General features: G+C 36.4%; 2 protein-coding genes across 3 annotated transcripts; one reads left to right on the forward strand and one right to left on the reverse strand.

Moving 5' to 3' along the window:
* Nucleotides 1-1,824: 1,824 nt before the first annotated feature.
* On the forward strand, nucleotides 1,825-8,512 carry LOC103518030. Its single transcript, XM_026829942.1, has 4 exons — nucleotides 1,825-2,003; nucleotides 7,006-7,660; nucleotides 7,951-8,192; nucleotides 8,348-8,512. Exons 2-4 carry the CDS (start codon nucleotides 7,024-7,026, stop codon nucleotides 8,510-8,512), a joined length of 1,044 nt encoding a protein of 347 aa, XP_026685743.1. The 5' UTR covers nucleotides 1,825-2,003; nucleotides 7,006-7,023.
* Nucleotides 3,907-6,074, reverse strand: LOC103518027 (ribonuclease kappa). 2 transcript variants are annotated; one of them, XM_026829939.1, is made up of 4 exons: nucleotides 5,950-6,074; nucleotides 5,760-5,815; nucleotides 4,288-4,410; nucleotides 3,907-4,027 (listed from the first exon to the last, which is right to left on the reverse strand). In XM_026829939.1, exons 1-4 carry the CDS (start codon nucleotides 5,960-5,962, stop codon nucleotides 3,926-3,928), a joined length of 294 nt encoding a protein of 97 aa, XP_026685740.1. In that variant the 5' UTR covers nucleotides 5,963-6,074; the 3' UTR covers nucleotides 3,907-3,925. The 2 variants fall into 2 exon arrangements, with proteins under 2 accessions (XP_026685740.1, XP_008481300.1); XM_008483078.3 differs by lacking the exon at nucleotides 5,950-6,074 and having other exon boundaries at nucleotides 5,760-5,916.
* Nucleotides 8,513-13,083: the final 4,571 nt, after the last annotated feature.

Consider the following 13,083-nt stretch of genomic DNA (forward strand, 5'->3'; position numbering starts at 1 on the left):
ATCAAGACAAGTCCAGAGTTTGTGGTCTGATGACATCTGGTTGCAGTAATTACTAGGTAGTGTCCAGATCAAGACAAGTCCAGAGTTTGTGGTCTGATGACATCTGGTTGCAGTAATTACTAGGTAGTGTCCAGATCAAGACAAGTCCAGAGTTTGTGGTCTGATGACATCTGGTTGCAGTAATTACTAGGTAGTGTCCAGATCAAGACAAGTCCAGAGTTTGTGGTCTGATGACATCTGGTTGCAGTAATTACTAGGTAGTGTCCAGATCAAGACAAGTCCAGAGTTTGTGGTCTGATGACATCTGGTTGCAGTAATTACTAGGTAGTGTCCAGATCAAGACAAGTCCAGAGTTTGTGGTCTGATGACATCTGGTTGCAGTAATTACTAGGTAGTGTCCAGATCAAGACAAGTCCAGAGTTTGTGGTCTGATGACATCTGGTTGCAGTAATTGCTAGGTAGTGTCCAGATCAGGACAAGTCCAGAGTTTGTGGTCTGATGACATCTGGTTGCAGTAATTGCTAGGTAGTGTCCAGATCAGGACAAGTCCAGAGTTTGTGGTCTGATGACATCTGGTTGCAGTAATTGCTAGGTAGTGTCCAGATCAAGACAAGTCCAGAGTTTGTGGTCTGATGACATCTGGTTGCAGTAATTACTAGGTAGTGTCCAGATCAAGACAAGTCCAGAGTTTGTGGTCTGATGACATCTGGTTGCAGTAATTGCTAGGTAGTGTCCAGATCAGGACAAGTCCAGAGTTTGTGGTCTGATGACATCTGGTTGCTAGGTAGTGTCCAGATCAAGACAAGTCCAGAGATTGTGGTCTGATGACATCTGGTTGCTAGGTAGTGTCCAGATCAAGACAAGTCCAGAGTTTGTGGTCTAATGACATCTGGTTGCAGTAATTGCTAGGTAGTGTCCAGATCGAAATCGTCAGGGCCAGTATTGAGGTAGATGAACTCAAGGCCACAAGTTGTGTTTACAGTTGTGAGCCCAACCTCAGACAACGGCAACAATTTTTTCCGGCAATCCGTAATTTTTTCCGTGATTTTTTTTTGCTTTACTGTAAGATAGGTAGGTAGGTAGTTGGGTAATGGGTACCGTGAAAATTCCGGAAGAAAAGTGAAAAATAAAATGAAATGCAAAAAAAGAAAAAAATGTTGTTGTTGTAGCAGCAGGCAGCGAGTCATCAAATTTCTACGGTATGTTCTTCTCTGAGATCCAAGTCCAGGAATAAGGCAACATCTCTTGGTAATACATAGGTAATACAAGATTCAAGCCAACCCCGAGGCTTAGGTGTATGCGCAAACAGCACTAAAGGATGGGTTAAGCTTCTACGAATCTGCACAATATAACAGTCGAGAAGATTCGCTATAGCATGGTACGAATACTTGTCAGAAATGTCATTCCCCGATTAGTGGAAATCGCTAAGTTTTCCGACCTGACTTGGACTTGAACTACTAACTTCCAGATCCAAAGTCCACAGCGCTAATAACTATCTACACCACTGAAATTGTTGTCAGAAATGTCATTCCCCGATTAGTGGAAATCGCTAAGTTTTCCAACCTGACTTGGACTTGAACTACTAACTTCCAGATCCAAAGTCCGCAACACTAACTACTATACCACTGAAGTTGATAGGATGATAGGTAATAATGACCAATCGTGCACCATTTTCTTACGTAATATCGAAGATCTGCGAAATCTGAAGATCTTTATGGAATAATCCCTAATTCGATAATACATAGACGTTCTTGTGCGTCCGCCATTTTGTTGCAGGCTTTTAGATAAAAAAAAAAAAACAACAAAACACTTCAAACCACAACATGTCGCAGCCGTCTTCTTAATTTTCTTTTTTTCCATTAATTTTATTTTTTATTAGCCCTTTTAATCGTTAAAGTCTTCGAAAACTCCTCTCCCGTGGATAACTATTAATTTCTTATACCTAAAATGTTTCGAAAACATACTCTTGTCGTTTCTGAAACTTATCGTTTACGTTGAAAAGGGTATGTATTCTGGGGTACCTACCTCTACTTGGTAGCACCAACAAAACCAAAACAAAAAAATCTGTCAAAACGAAGGCCGAAGGTAAAACTGTTCAAATCTACAAAGTACTTAGGTACCTACTACCTACCAATTATTATTTAAATTATAAACTCTGTCGTCAAATGTCTTCCCCAACATAAAACTTCTCCCGTGAATAACTATTAATTTCTTATACCTAAAATGTTTCGAAAACATACTCTTGTCGTTTCTGAAACTTATCGTTTACGTTGAAAAGGGTATGTATTCTGGGGTACCTCTACTTGGTAGCACCAAGAAAACCAAAACAAAAAATCTGTCAAAACGAAGGCCGAAGGTAAAAACTGTTCAAATCTACAAAGTACCAATTATTAAATTAGGTATAAACTTTGTCGTCAAATGTCTTCCCCAACATAAAACTTTACTCAAAACTTGTGAAAAAGGTATTGCACTTTCTTGTTTACATTGCCAAACTTTGGTGTTTGTGTAACCAAGAAACAAACACTTCTGTAAGCAATCTTCCTGGGTTCAAAACCATTGAAATAATTATTCTGATCCAAATATTAGGAACCTTAATAGCTGTCATATTGAAAGAGCTAGCAACCAGATGTCATCAGACCACAAGCTCTGGACTTGTCTTGATCTGGACACTACCTAGCAATTACTACAACCAGATGTCATCAGACCACAAACTCTGGACTTGTCTTGATCTGAACACTACCTAGCAACCAGATGTCATCAGACCACAAGCTCTGGACTTGTCTTGATCTGGACACTACCTAGCAATTACTACAACCAGATGTCATCAGACCACAAACTCTGGACTTTTCTTGATTCCGGTGCACGAATGGTTAATTGAAAATGCACTTGCTTGGCTATCCTGTAGCTAAGTGTAACCTTTTTGTCAAAATATTGACACAAATAAATTTAAATCAACTGTAAAAAGTCAAATAATGTACATATTATTAAGAATAACACGATAAGAACCCTCTTACATAGCCTTGATTAGAAAATAATTAAGTTAAAGGAAACAATTAGGTAATTATGTTCAAATAGATAATCATGTAGTTCAACAAGTTTATTAACATAATTATGTATAACAATGAAATAATTATGTTTACATAATTACATAGAATACATATTATGTAACATGTAAAATGTTCCTAGTTGGTGTAGCTAGGCTACTTTTAGTCTACGTGTAGAAAACATTCAAAATAAAATGTTGTTTTCTGTAGATTACTAGACAAATAATTGACCTTTTAAGTTGTGTAGAAAAATAATTTTACTGTAATCCATAGGTGATAATGATAATATGAAGCAATATAGGTAGGTATCTAATTACAAAGTAAATTTATGTTTTTGACTTTTTGTTTTCCCTCTTTCTATTATAATTTTGCTGCGGTTTTTCAAAATGTAAATACAAAACTATAATAAATTCTAGATCTTCTTAGATACTTAGGAAAAATTTTGTAGAACTGTCTATGATTTCATTTTATATTTTCGATAGTTTCTTACAGCTAAAAAAAAAAAAAAAAAAAAAATCCTGTTAATCCCGAACTACATGGGTAATATTTCAAAAGAAAATTAACTCTATAACAACTTTAAAGACAAAATAATTGACATAAAAATGTGAAATACAATGAATTGGAAGACATCTACTAAATATTAAGGCACTTGGTTGTAAAATAGGAAGTTCAAAGTAGACTACTAATACCTGTTAACCTGTTGTGTGTGAATAGTAAGCTCAGGTTATATTTACACAATGTTTGAATTGGATCTGTATGCTTCTCTTCACTCTATAAATAATCATGTGAGTGATACTTCCCCTAGCACCAACTTGGATTTTCAACTGAGGAATGGTATATCCACATTTTATCACATTACAATGTTAGTCGGTGTACCTTTATCACAAGCTGATTGAGGATCTAGTATTTGCGTAGAACTGCTGGGCAGAAAGGAGTAGAGTCAGGAAATAAAGTACTGCTGCAATCCAACAGTTGTAGGCATTCTGTAAGCAAAATAAATGCAAAGATAAGTATTTGAGTAAAACAGAGAGTGAAGAAATGGAAAAAAAAAAAAAAAAAAAAAAAAAAAAAAAAAAAAAAAAAAAAAAAACATTTGAGTTTGTGGCACCAAAAGAAAATTAGTGATTAATTGGTCAATGGTCAAATGTTGTGATATCACATACAAGATCAAGTGCAGAGGAAATTAAATAATAATTATAACCAATGTAAATCCTTCATGTATTATGTTTAGGTAAGTACTTACCAAAGTGTAACCTCTTTCAACTGTCTGGTAGAAGTCATCAATTGATGCAAAATGTGTTTCCTCTCCCGGTAAATCCTCGATAAGAGCTACACTCCTGATGTGATAGAACACTCCCATAAGTGCCTGTCAAAGAAGAAGTGTGAATGATTAATGCTCTTTAATGGTTTGTTAGAGGAAACTGTAACAATTAAGTTCTAATCATCCCAAATTCAAAGAGAGGAGAGTATAGGAGTAAAAGCCAGCCATTCCTGAGCTGTGTAAGATAAAGTTTGTCCAGGTCAGGGCCGGATTACCCATAAGGCAGAATGGCAGACTGCCACAGGGCCCTGCGCTATTGGGGGCCCCACGCTTTGAGAACTTACACTAGATATTATGGGTTAAAAAAAAAAATGTTGCATGATATTTTGCATGAAAGATGTGCTCACAAACATTAAAACTTCAATGTGTAAAGAACTGAAATGGCAAAATACATTTTAATAACAAAACTTGTAGTCTGTAGGTAATGATTGATATAAATGAATTAGGTAGGTATGGAAGTGTTTTCTAGTAGGGAGGGGGGTAGGTCCTGGGGGCCCCGCACCTTTGAAACTGCCCCGGACCCCGCGGGGGGCTAATCCAGCCCTGGTCCAGGTGGGAATCAAACCCATGACCTAGTGCTTACAAGGCATGTGGACTACTCTCCAAACTAACTAGGTTAATGTTTATTGGTTCCGATATATTATGTTTGTTTATTAATGTTTATAGGTTCCAATTTGTCTAATTTGGATCACACTTGGAATAAATCTTCAACATAGGTTTTCTTCTTTCTAGCCTATTAATATGTAAACAAGGTTGCAATGAAGGGGACACCCTAGTGTTTTGTGTCACACTGGTTTCCAAGGCCTTAATGGGCTGACTAGCTGCAACTGACATGGTTTTAGTTTTAACGGGGTTCTTGATACATGCCCTTCCAAACACTGAACCTCCCTGTTTACCAAGCTTGGGACAGGCATCACAAATAAACTATGCACCTTTTAAGCTAGTGGGTACTTGTGCAGAAGTCACGTCTGTGGAATATTGCTACCAAAGGAACTGGCACAAACAAGCAGTGACCGGTGTTACTATAGGATTCTGTTAAATGCAAGAAGGAGTTTTCACAATTAGAGCAGTGATTAGTGTTATTATAGGGTAAGGTTAAATACAAAAAAGGAGCTTTTCTTTTCCACGGATGTGACTTCTGCATAATTACCAGCTAGTGGTGCAATCTTTTGAACAGGTGGGTGTGTGTTCAATCCCAGCTGAGTTATGGAATTTTAATCTTGAGAGTTAACTATATCACAATATGTAATAGACACATCCTGGTGCTAACGACAAGTGAATTTTTAGTCTTATTTAACGGGTATAGGGTGGTTCTTGAGAACTGTTTTTTGACCCAAAAGTACCTGTAGAACTAAATGGGTGTGTTTTTGGACATAAGATCAGCAACAACTTACCAACTGTACAATACCCCAAGCGCTGATAATAACACCACACAGGGACAGTTTGGGACCACAGATTTTCATTTTGCACTTTTTGCAGTTAGATATCTACACAAAGGCTTCAGAAAAGGCTATCTTCAGACTATTTGGGCACTGATAAAGCGATTTTTATCAGGTAAAACACCACACAGGGACAGTTTGGGACCACAGATTTTCATTTTGCAGTTAGATATCTACACAAAGGCTTCAGAAAAGGCTATCTTCAGATTCTTCAGACTATTTGGGCACTGATAAAGCGATTTTTATCAGGTAGATGAATGAACTCAAGGCCACAAGTTGTGTTTACAGTTGTGAGCCCAACCTCAGACAACGGCAACAATTTTTTCCGGCAATCCGTAATTTTTTTTTTTTGCTTTGCTGTCAGATAGGTAGGTAGTTGGGTAATGGGTACCATGAATCCATGAAAATTCCGGAAGAAAAGTGAAAAATAAAATGAAATGCAAGAAAAAGAAAAAAACAAACAGATTTGACAGTGAGAAAAATGTGCATCGTATGAAACGTTCTTGTGCGTCCGCCATTTTGTTGCCGGCTTTTAGTTAAAAAAAAAAAAAAAAACAAAACACTTTAAACCACTGTACACACTGAAACCACAACATGTCGCAGTCGCAGCCGTTTTCTTAATTTTCTTTTTTCCATTAATTTTATTTTTTATTAGCCCTTTTAATAGTTAGTCTTCGAAAACTCCTCTCCCGTGAATAACTATTAATTTCTTATACCTAAAATGTTTCGAAAACATACTCTTGTCGTTTCTGAAACTTATCGTTTACGTTGAAAAGGGTATGTATTCTGGGGTACCTCTACTTGGTAGCACCAAGAAAACCAAAACAAAAAATCTGTCAAAACGAAGGCCGAAGGTAAAAACTGTTCAAATCTACAAAGTACCAATTATTAAATTAGGTATAAACTTTGTCGTCAAATGTCTTCCCCAACATAAAACTTTACTCAAAACTTGTGAAAAAGGTATTGCACTTTCTTGTTTACATTGCCAAACTTTGGTGTTTGTGTAACCAAGAAACAAACACTTCTGTAAGCAATCTTCCTGGGTTCAAAACCATTGAAATAATTATTCTGATCCAAATATTAGGAACCTTAATAGCTGTCATATTGAAAGAGTAAATTGGACTTACTGTTTTACATCATGTAGATGTAATACTATGGATGCTGATAATCTATAATTAATCTGTCTTTCATTTTCTTCCAGTTGATAAAAATAGTCAACATGAGTGTGAATACAAGTTCAAAGTGTTTAAGACAGTCAGGAAGACTGAGCAAGTTCCAGCCTCAGCCTACAACTGAGACTACGGATATAAAATCTTCACTACGACATATGGGAAGGAAAAATTACATCGAGCAAGATGATGATAGTGACTATTGCCCTTTGCCAAGAAAGAAGCAGAGATCCAGCACAATAAATGTCAGTGAAAGAAAACTGTCATTGAGAAGTAAAGATGTGTCATCCAAAGCAACTGGTAGCACCAGTAAAGACTCAGGTAGTATTGAAGTGATAAATCTTGTTTCTCCCAAGAGGAAGTACCATCGAAGGAGTACAGCAGAGCTTTGTTTGTATGAGTCTGATAGGAAGTTAAGAAATCGATCTAATGAATCTAGATGTTGTGGTGCAGAGACACAATCAAGTGAAACAAAGAATGAACCTGATCAGCCAGCTAATGGTAGCAAGATCTCAAGGAGATCAAACAGCCGGAGACTGATAAACCCAAATATTCACACTGATGTGACAAACCATCAGACAGAGCATAAAGCAACAAGTTCAAAACTTAAGCCACAAACTAGTGCCATGGATAACAGAAGAAGTTCAACAAAAGTTAAACCTGATGTTTCCAAACCTAAAGTTATAGGTAAGATTCTTTTTTCTATTTAGCATGTTAGGAAAAAACATTTTCAACTGCAAAGATTAGGTAAATCAAACACTATGTTACAATTACCTGTGCAGATACCAACCATGCTTATTGCTGCTTAGCTTCAGTGATTTGTTATGAACTGATGCATTCCATGTCATATACACACAAAATGAGTATGAATTGAGTGGGTGTCGGTCACAGTATTACAAAGAAGTTTTACTCTCACTTCCTTAAAATGTGAAATATTGGTGTTACATTTATTGATTATTATTATTATCACTTTTCAGATCATTTCAGTCAGTCAGAAGAAATCAATATTGAATCATCTGTCTCAAATTTACCAAAGAAGTCAAGTGATAATAAGAGAAGCAATAGTATTGTTGTTCACACTGAAAGTGTTTCTGCTAGGAAACGTAATACCTTATCTCAAAAACACACTGAAAATAACCAACAAAAGTTAAACGGAAGTACATGTGTAAGTCATACGAATAGAGCAAGCATATCTCATCATGGTAAACTGTGCAGAAAGGTATTGTTGTTCACACTGAAAGTGTTTCTGCTAGGAAACGTAATACCTTATCTCAAAAACACACTGAAAATAACCAACAAAAGTTAAATGGAAGTACATGTGTAAGTCATACGAATAGAGCAAGCATATCTCATCATGGTAAACTGTGCAGAAAAACAAAGAAAACCATGATCTACCATGACAGCAATGGTTGGATTCTCAGCAAAGGTTACTGGAGTGCATCTTGTGATTTTTGGGACTGGTCCAACTTTGATAAGAGCGGTAAAAATTTGAAAACTCAACAAGAGATTGAAATACCATCAATATTCACACTGATGTGACAAACCATCAGACAGAGCATAAAGCAACAAGTTCAAAACTTAAGCCACAAACTAGTGCCATGGATAACAGAAGAAGTTCAACAAAAGTTAAACCTGATGTTTCCAAACCTAAAGTTATAGGTAAGATTCTAAGCCACAAACTAGTGCCATGGATAACAGTAGAAGTTCAACAAAAGTTAAACCTGATGTTTCCAAACCTAAAGTTATAGGTAAGATTATTTTTTCTATTTAGCATGTTAGGAAAAAACATTTTCAACTGCAAAGATTAGGTAAATCAAACACTATGTTACAATTACCTGTGCAGATACCAACCATGCTTATTGCTGCTTAGCTTCAGTGATTTGTTATGAACTGATGCATTCCATGTCATATAGACACAAAATGAGTATGAATTGAGTGGGTGTTGGTCACAGTATGACAAAGAAGTTTTACTCTCACTTGCTAAAAATGTGAAATATTGGTGTTACATTTATTGATTGCCTTTGCTTGATTTAGAATCTTTCTGAAAGTTTTTTCTGCAGGTATAACATCTGTTGGTGTTTTTTGCTTGACAAAGCAATCTTCAGTAAATTCAGTGAAGCCTGCCCAGTCAGCTTTGCAGAAGTTTATATACTTTTTCCTTTCCGCATCAATTTTGTTCACAACAGTGTTGATGTAGAGTGTGATTGGGAGGTGATCTGATGAGAGAGCAATCTTTGATTCCCAATGGATGACAGGTAGTAATGGTAGACTAGCCAGGGTGACATCTGGGGATGAGATAGTGTCTCCTTCTATTCTTGTAGGTTCTAGTTCATTCAATATACCAAATTGAGATGTGTCAATTTGATCAACCAGATCTTCTCCTCTTTGGTCTGCTGGGAGATATGGGTCCCACAGGTCATGGTGGGCATTAAAGTCACCGAGTAGAATAGTGTCTTCTAGTTCTAACAGATGTTCAATGTTAGCATGATATCCTGCATCACAGCTACTGGTGGGTGGGATGTAAATGTTTACTAATGTGATCTTGGTTTGTCCTGATTTTATAGCTATAGCCTGCTGTTCAAGAAAAGTATCTTGTTGTCTTGGGGTTGGAATAGTGACAGAGCTATATTGAACTGAGTTATGGATAATGAATGCTAGGCCACCCCCAGTGTTCTTACCTCTGTCTTTTCTCAAGATTGAATAGTTATCTCTGGACACTAAGTTTGAATTCACAGTTAACCTGGTTTCTTGAATAGCAGCAACTAGTATATCATTTGTTTCCATGTAGTTAACTATTTCATCAATTTTCTTTCTGAGACCATTACAATTGTATTGAAGTATTTTGAATGTGATAGGATCACTATCAGATGTGTTTTGACTTACATTAGCTGTTGAGAGGGTGTCATTTGCATTACTAGCTTGTATGGTTGGTAGATTAGGTGCTGGTGAGTGTTGAAGACAACAGGTTCCTATGAATGAGGAGTTCCATTCATTAATTGACAAGAGATTAGTGCATTTTCTTATGTGAGACCAATTTAGACATTTATTGCATTGGACTGATGTTGTATTGCTAGCAATTTGTTCGGAACAAACTGCACACTTCCGGATTGTGTTATTTACAGGTGAGCGACTAGATGTAAAAGTATTGCTAATATCTGAATGACTAGATAAGTTGTTTGGGTGGGAAAGTGTTGTTTGTCCCTTGCAACATTCTGCAATGAAGGTTGTAGTCCATTGTTTGTATGATGTTAAATTTGTACACTTTTTCATGTGACACCAGTTAGAGCAGCTGTTACATTGAACTGATGTAGTGTTTGAGCGAATTTGTTGATAACACACTGAACAGTGCCAGGTAGGTCCAGGATTTGTTTCAATTCCAGCCATTACTAGAAGAATGTTGAGCAAATAGATTGGCAAATCCTCTTCATGGTCGCCTGGTCGCGAGGTTTTCATGTGATTTAAAATACTATTTTTGTAATAATTTGTTCGACTGGAATTTTGTAATAGAAGTCGTTAGACTCGGTCGCGATTATTGGAATGCTGCCTCTATGGCGCGACCAGGCAGCTCGGTCGCGCGACCCCGGCAGCTAGGATCGGAACGCCACCTTTACCTGTCCTTACTTTACTGCAGTAAGCACACAAAAATTCTTTTGACAAACAAAAGATAGTTAGATTTTAAATTCCTTCCTGACTATTAATATTACATACAAGCATTGGAGCTGGTCATAATCCCAGCAATATGATGAAGTGTCTAATAGCAGCCTAATAGGTACCTATTCAGAAAAAAACTGTATGTTACTTGCCTATAATTAATGTTAAATCTAAATCTGACAATTATTGCCATGGGAGTTCACAGTTAATTTTTTTATCTTTATTTAACCTATTCAGGTAGAGTAATGAAGATTTCATGAATATTATTTTTTCTAAACGGTTTTAATCTATGAAATGTAAAGAATTTAATTAAAACAAACTGACAACCTCCTCCTCAATTACAAAATTATTGTTCTCTCATCTAAAATAAATGTTCTTTCTATTAATATCAGAATCCATTCGAAATTGTAAAGAAAACATGCTCACATATCTCGTAAACATCTTTATCATAATTATTAGATTGAGGAACAGTGCTATTTGAGGGGGGATAATAATTCTCACAATGCGATGAAGTATCAAATCATAGAATATGCATTTAAACCTTGAAACTGCAAATCAGTCTATCTGATCAGTTGTATCTCATATCAGTTTGAACTAAACCACGCGAGTGATTCAAGTCCCTATTCGTTTTGAGCCTCACAAAATTCGTCGGAAAACTGCACCGGTTATCTTTTTATAGATTCGCACTGGTCGGGATTCGAACCAACAAACGTCGTACACCGTAACTCATACCCTCAACCTCAGAGATCAACTGTAATTGAATGAAGAACGAAGTTGTTCCTAGATGTAGATTTTAAAACTCAGCGATTTTCCCCCTTTAGTTTATTTCACCATAATACTCGAACTTGACATACCTAAATATATTTTGATGAAATTTGGCAGCGATATTCATCACATGTAAGAATTTTCCTCAGCAAATTTTGTGCCCAATCAGGCCTTTGGTACGGACCCTTTTCTCGAGTTGCACAGTTTACTGAACTGCTAGTAAAAGATGTTTGTATAGTGTAACTTGTATGACTCAAAACACTTGAACCTACCTCTCTACCCCCTATACACTCGTACATGGGCATTGTGTTACATAACACACATGTCGTATTCTATAGTACATAATATTATCAAAATCAGATGTGAACTTTCCCTTAGTTTGAACTGAACGCTCACATGTGAGTTTTTGTCTCATTTAATTAATTTAACTTCAAATACTGTTTCAATTAAAATTATTTGTGGTGAAGCTGGTAGTATTTTGTGTGGTGAAGCAGGAAGAAGATGATATTTTTTGTGGACATGTTGAGAGTTTAGGAAGTTAGTTTCTCTTATTTTTTTTAAAGCGAAGTAAAATAATCGTGCGCTGAATGTAGGTACCTATTTAATTTTTAGTTAAATTCATATCGATTCTGCTGAACTTATATGTATTTTTCCCCTCATCTGTATAACTCGTTAAACGAGGACTTCAGTCCCATTTTAATTAGTGTAAATTAGGTTTTAGTTGTATATAGTAGGTATTGGCACCGTTTTATGATAAGACGACAACCAAGTTATCCTCATAATTGACGATTTATTATATCGTAAAATTGACATGTAATGAGTAAGTAGCCCTCATAAATCAAATTAATTATCAGGGGTGAAGCTACTTGTACAAGCCTCTTGATAAATTTTTAGGCGTCTTAAATTATCAAAGTACGAATAATTAAAGTGTTTTAATTTTAACCCTTAGAACACTATTATGTCATCATATAGATATAGGTATGTACCTACCTATCAATTTCTAAATTTTCACACCTTCACTGGGATTGAACCCTCGTTCTCCTGTTCACCAGGCGAGCATCTTGACCACTACGTCACCGAGGCGATACATGGATAATACAGGCAATATTAAGTTAGGTATGGGTCACGATCTATACATAGTTGCATTCAATTCAGCCCACATGTCTATAATATCTTCAAGGATGGTGTTCCTTTTACCTTGTACCTTGCTGAAGTTATAGCTATGGTACAAAGTGCCAATGTTATACTGTGATGTTAACGCGAAGTGCCGTGATGTTATTAAGTGATGTGATCACCATAGTGATTCACTCAGTGCCATCATATCTAAACCTGATCGACCTCTTTGGTTTTCTTGTTGTTGTTAATGTTGGTAACTTGAGTCAACTGGAGATTATTTGTCAGTCTTACTGCAGGATTTGATCTCCAGTCATATTTAATGAGCAGAGTCAACCCTTGTAAAGACTTCTGCTTATTCTTTCGAAACAGAGTGGATCTTTTGAAATGTGCCAGTTAGCTTAACTAGTGCTTCTCTATCTTTCAAAGCAGATTGAACCATTTGAAAAATTAAGTGCTAAGCCTGGTTAGGGTTAGGTGTTCTCCCTGTTTATCATCCCACAGTAGACTCTACAGTCTAAACTAAAGGCCATTCATTCAAAATGCTTGTTTACATTGATGTCTATCCTGCTACTCCGACA

This window comes from Diaphorina citri, unplaced genomic scaffold (assembly GCF_000475195.1).
Source record: "Diaphorina citri unplaced genomic scaffold, Diaci psyllid genome assembly version 1.1 scaffold2046, whole genome shotgun sequence".
Taxonomy (NCBI): Eukaryota; Metazoa; Arthropoda; class Insecta; order Hemiptera; family Psyllidae; genus Diaphorina; species Diaphorina citri.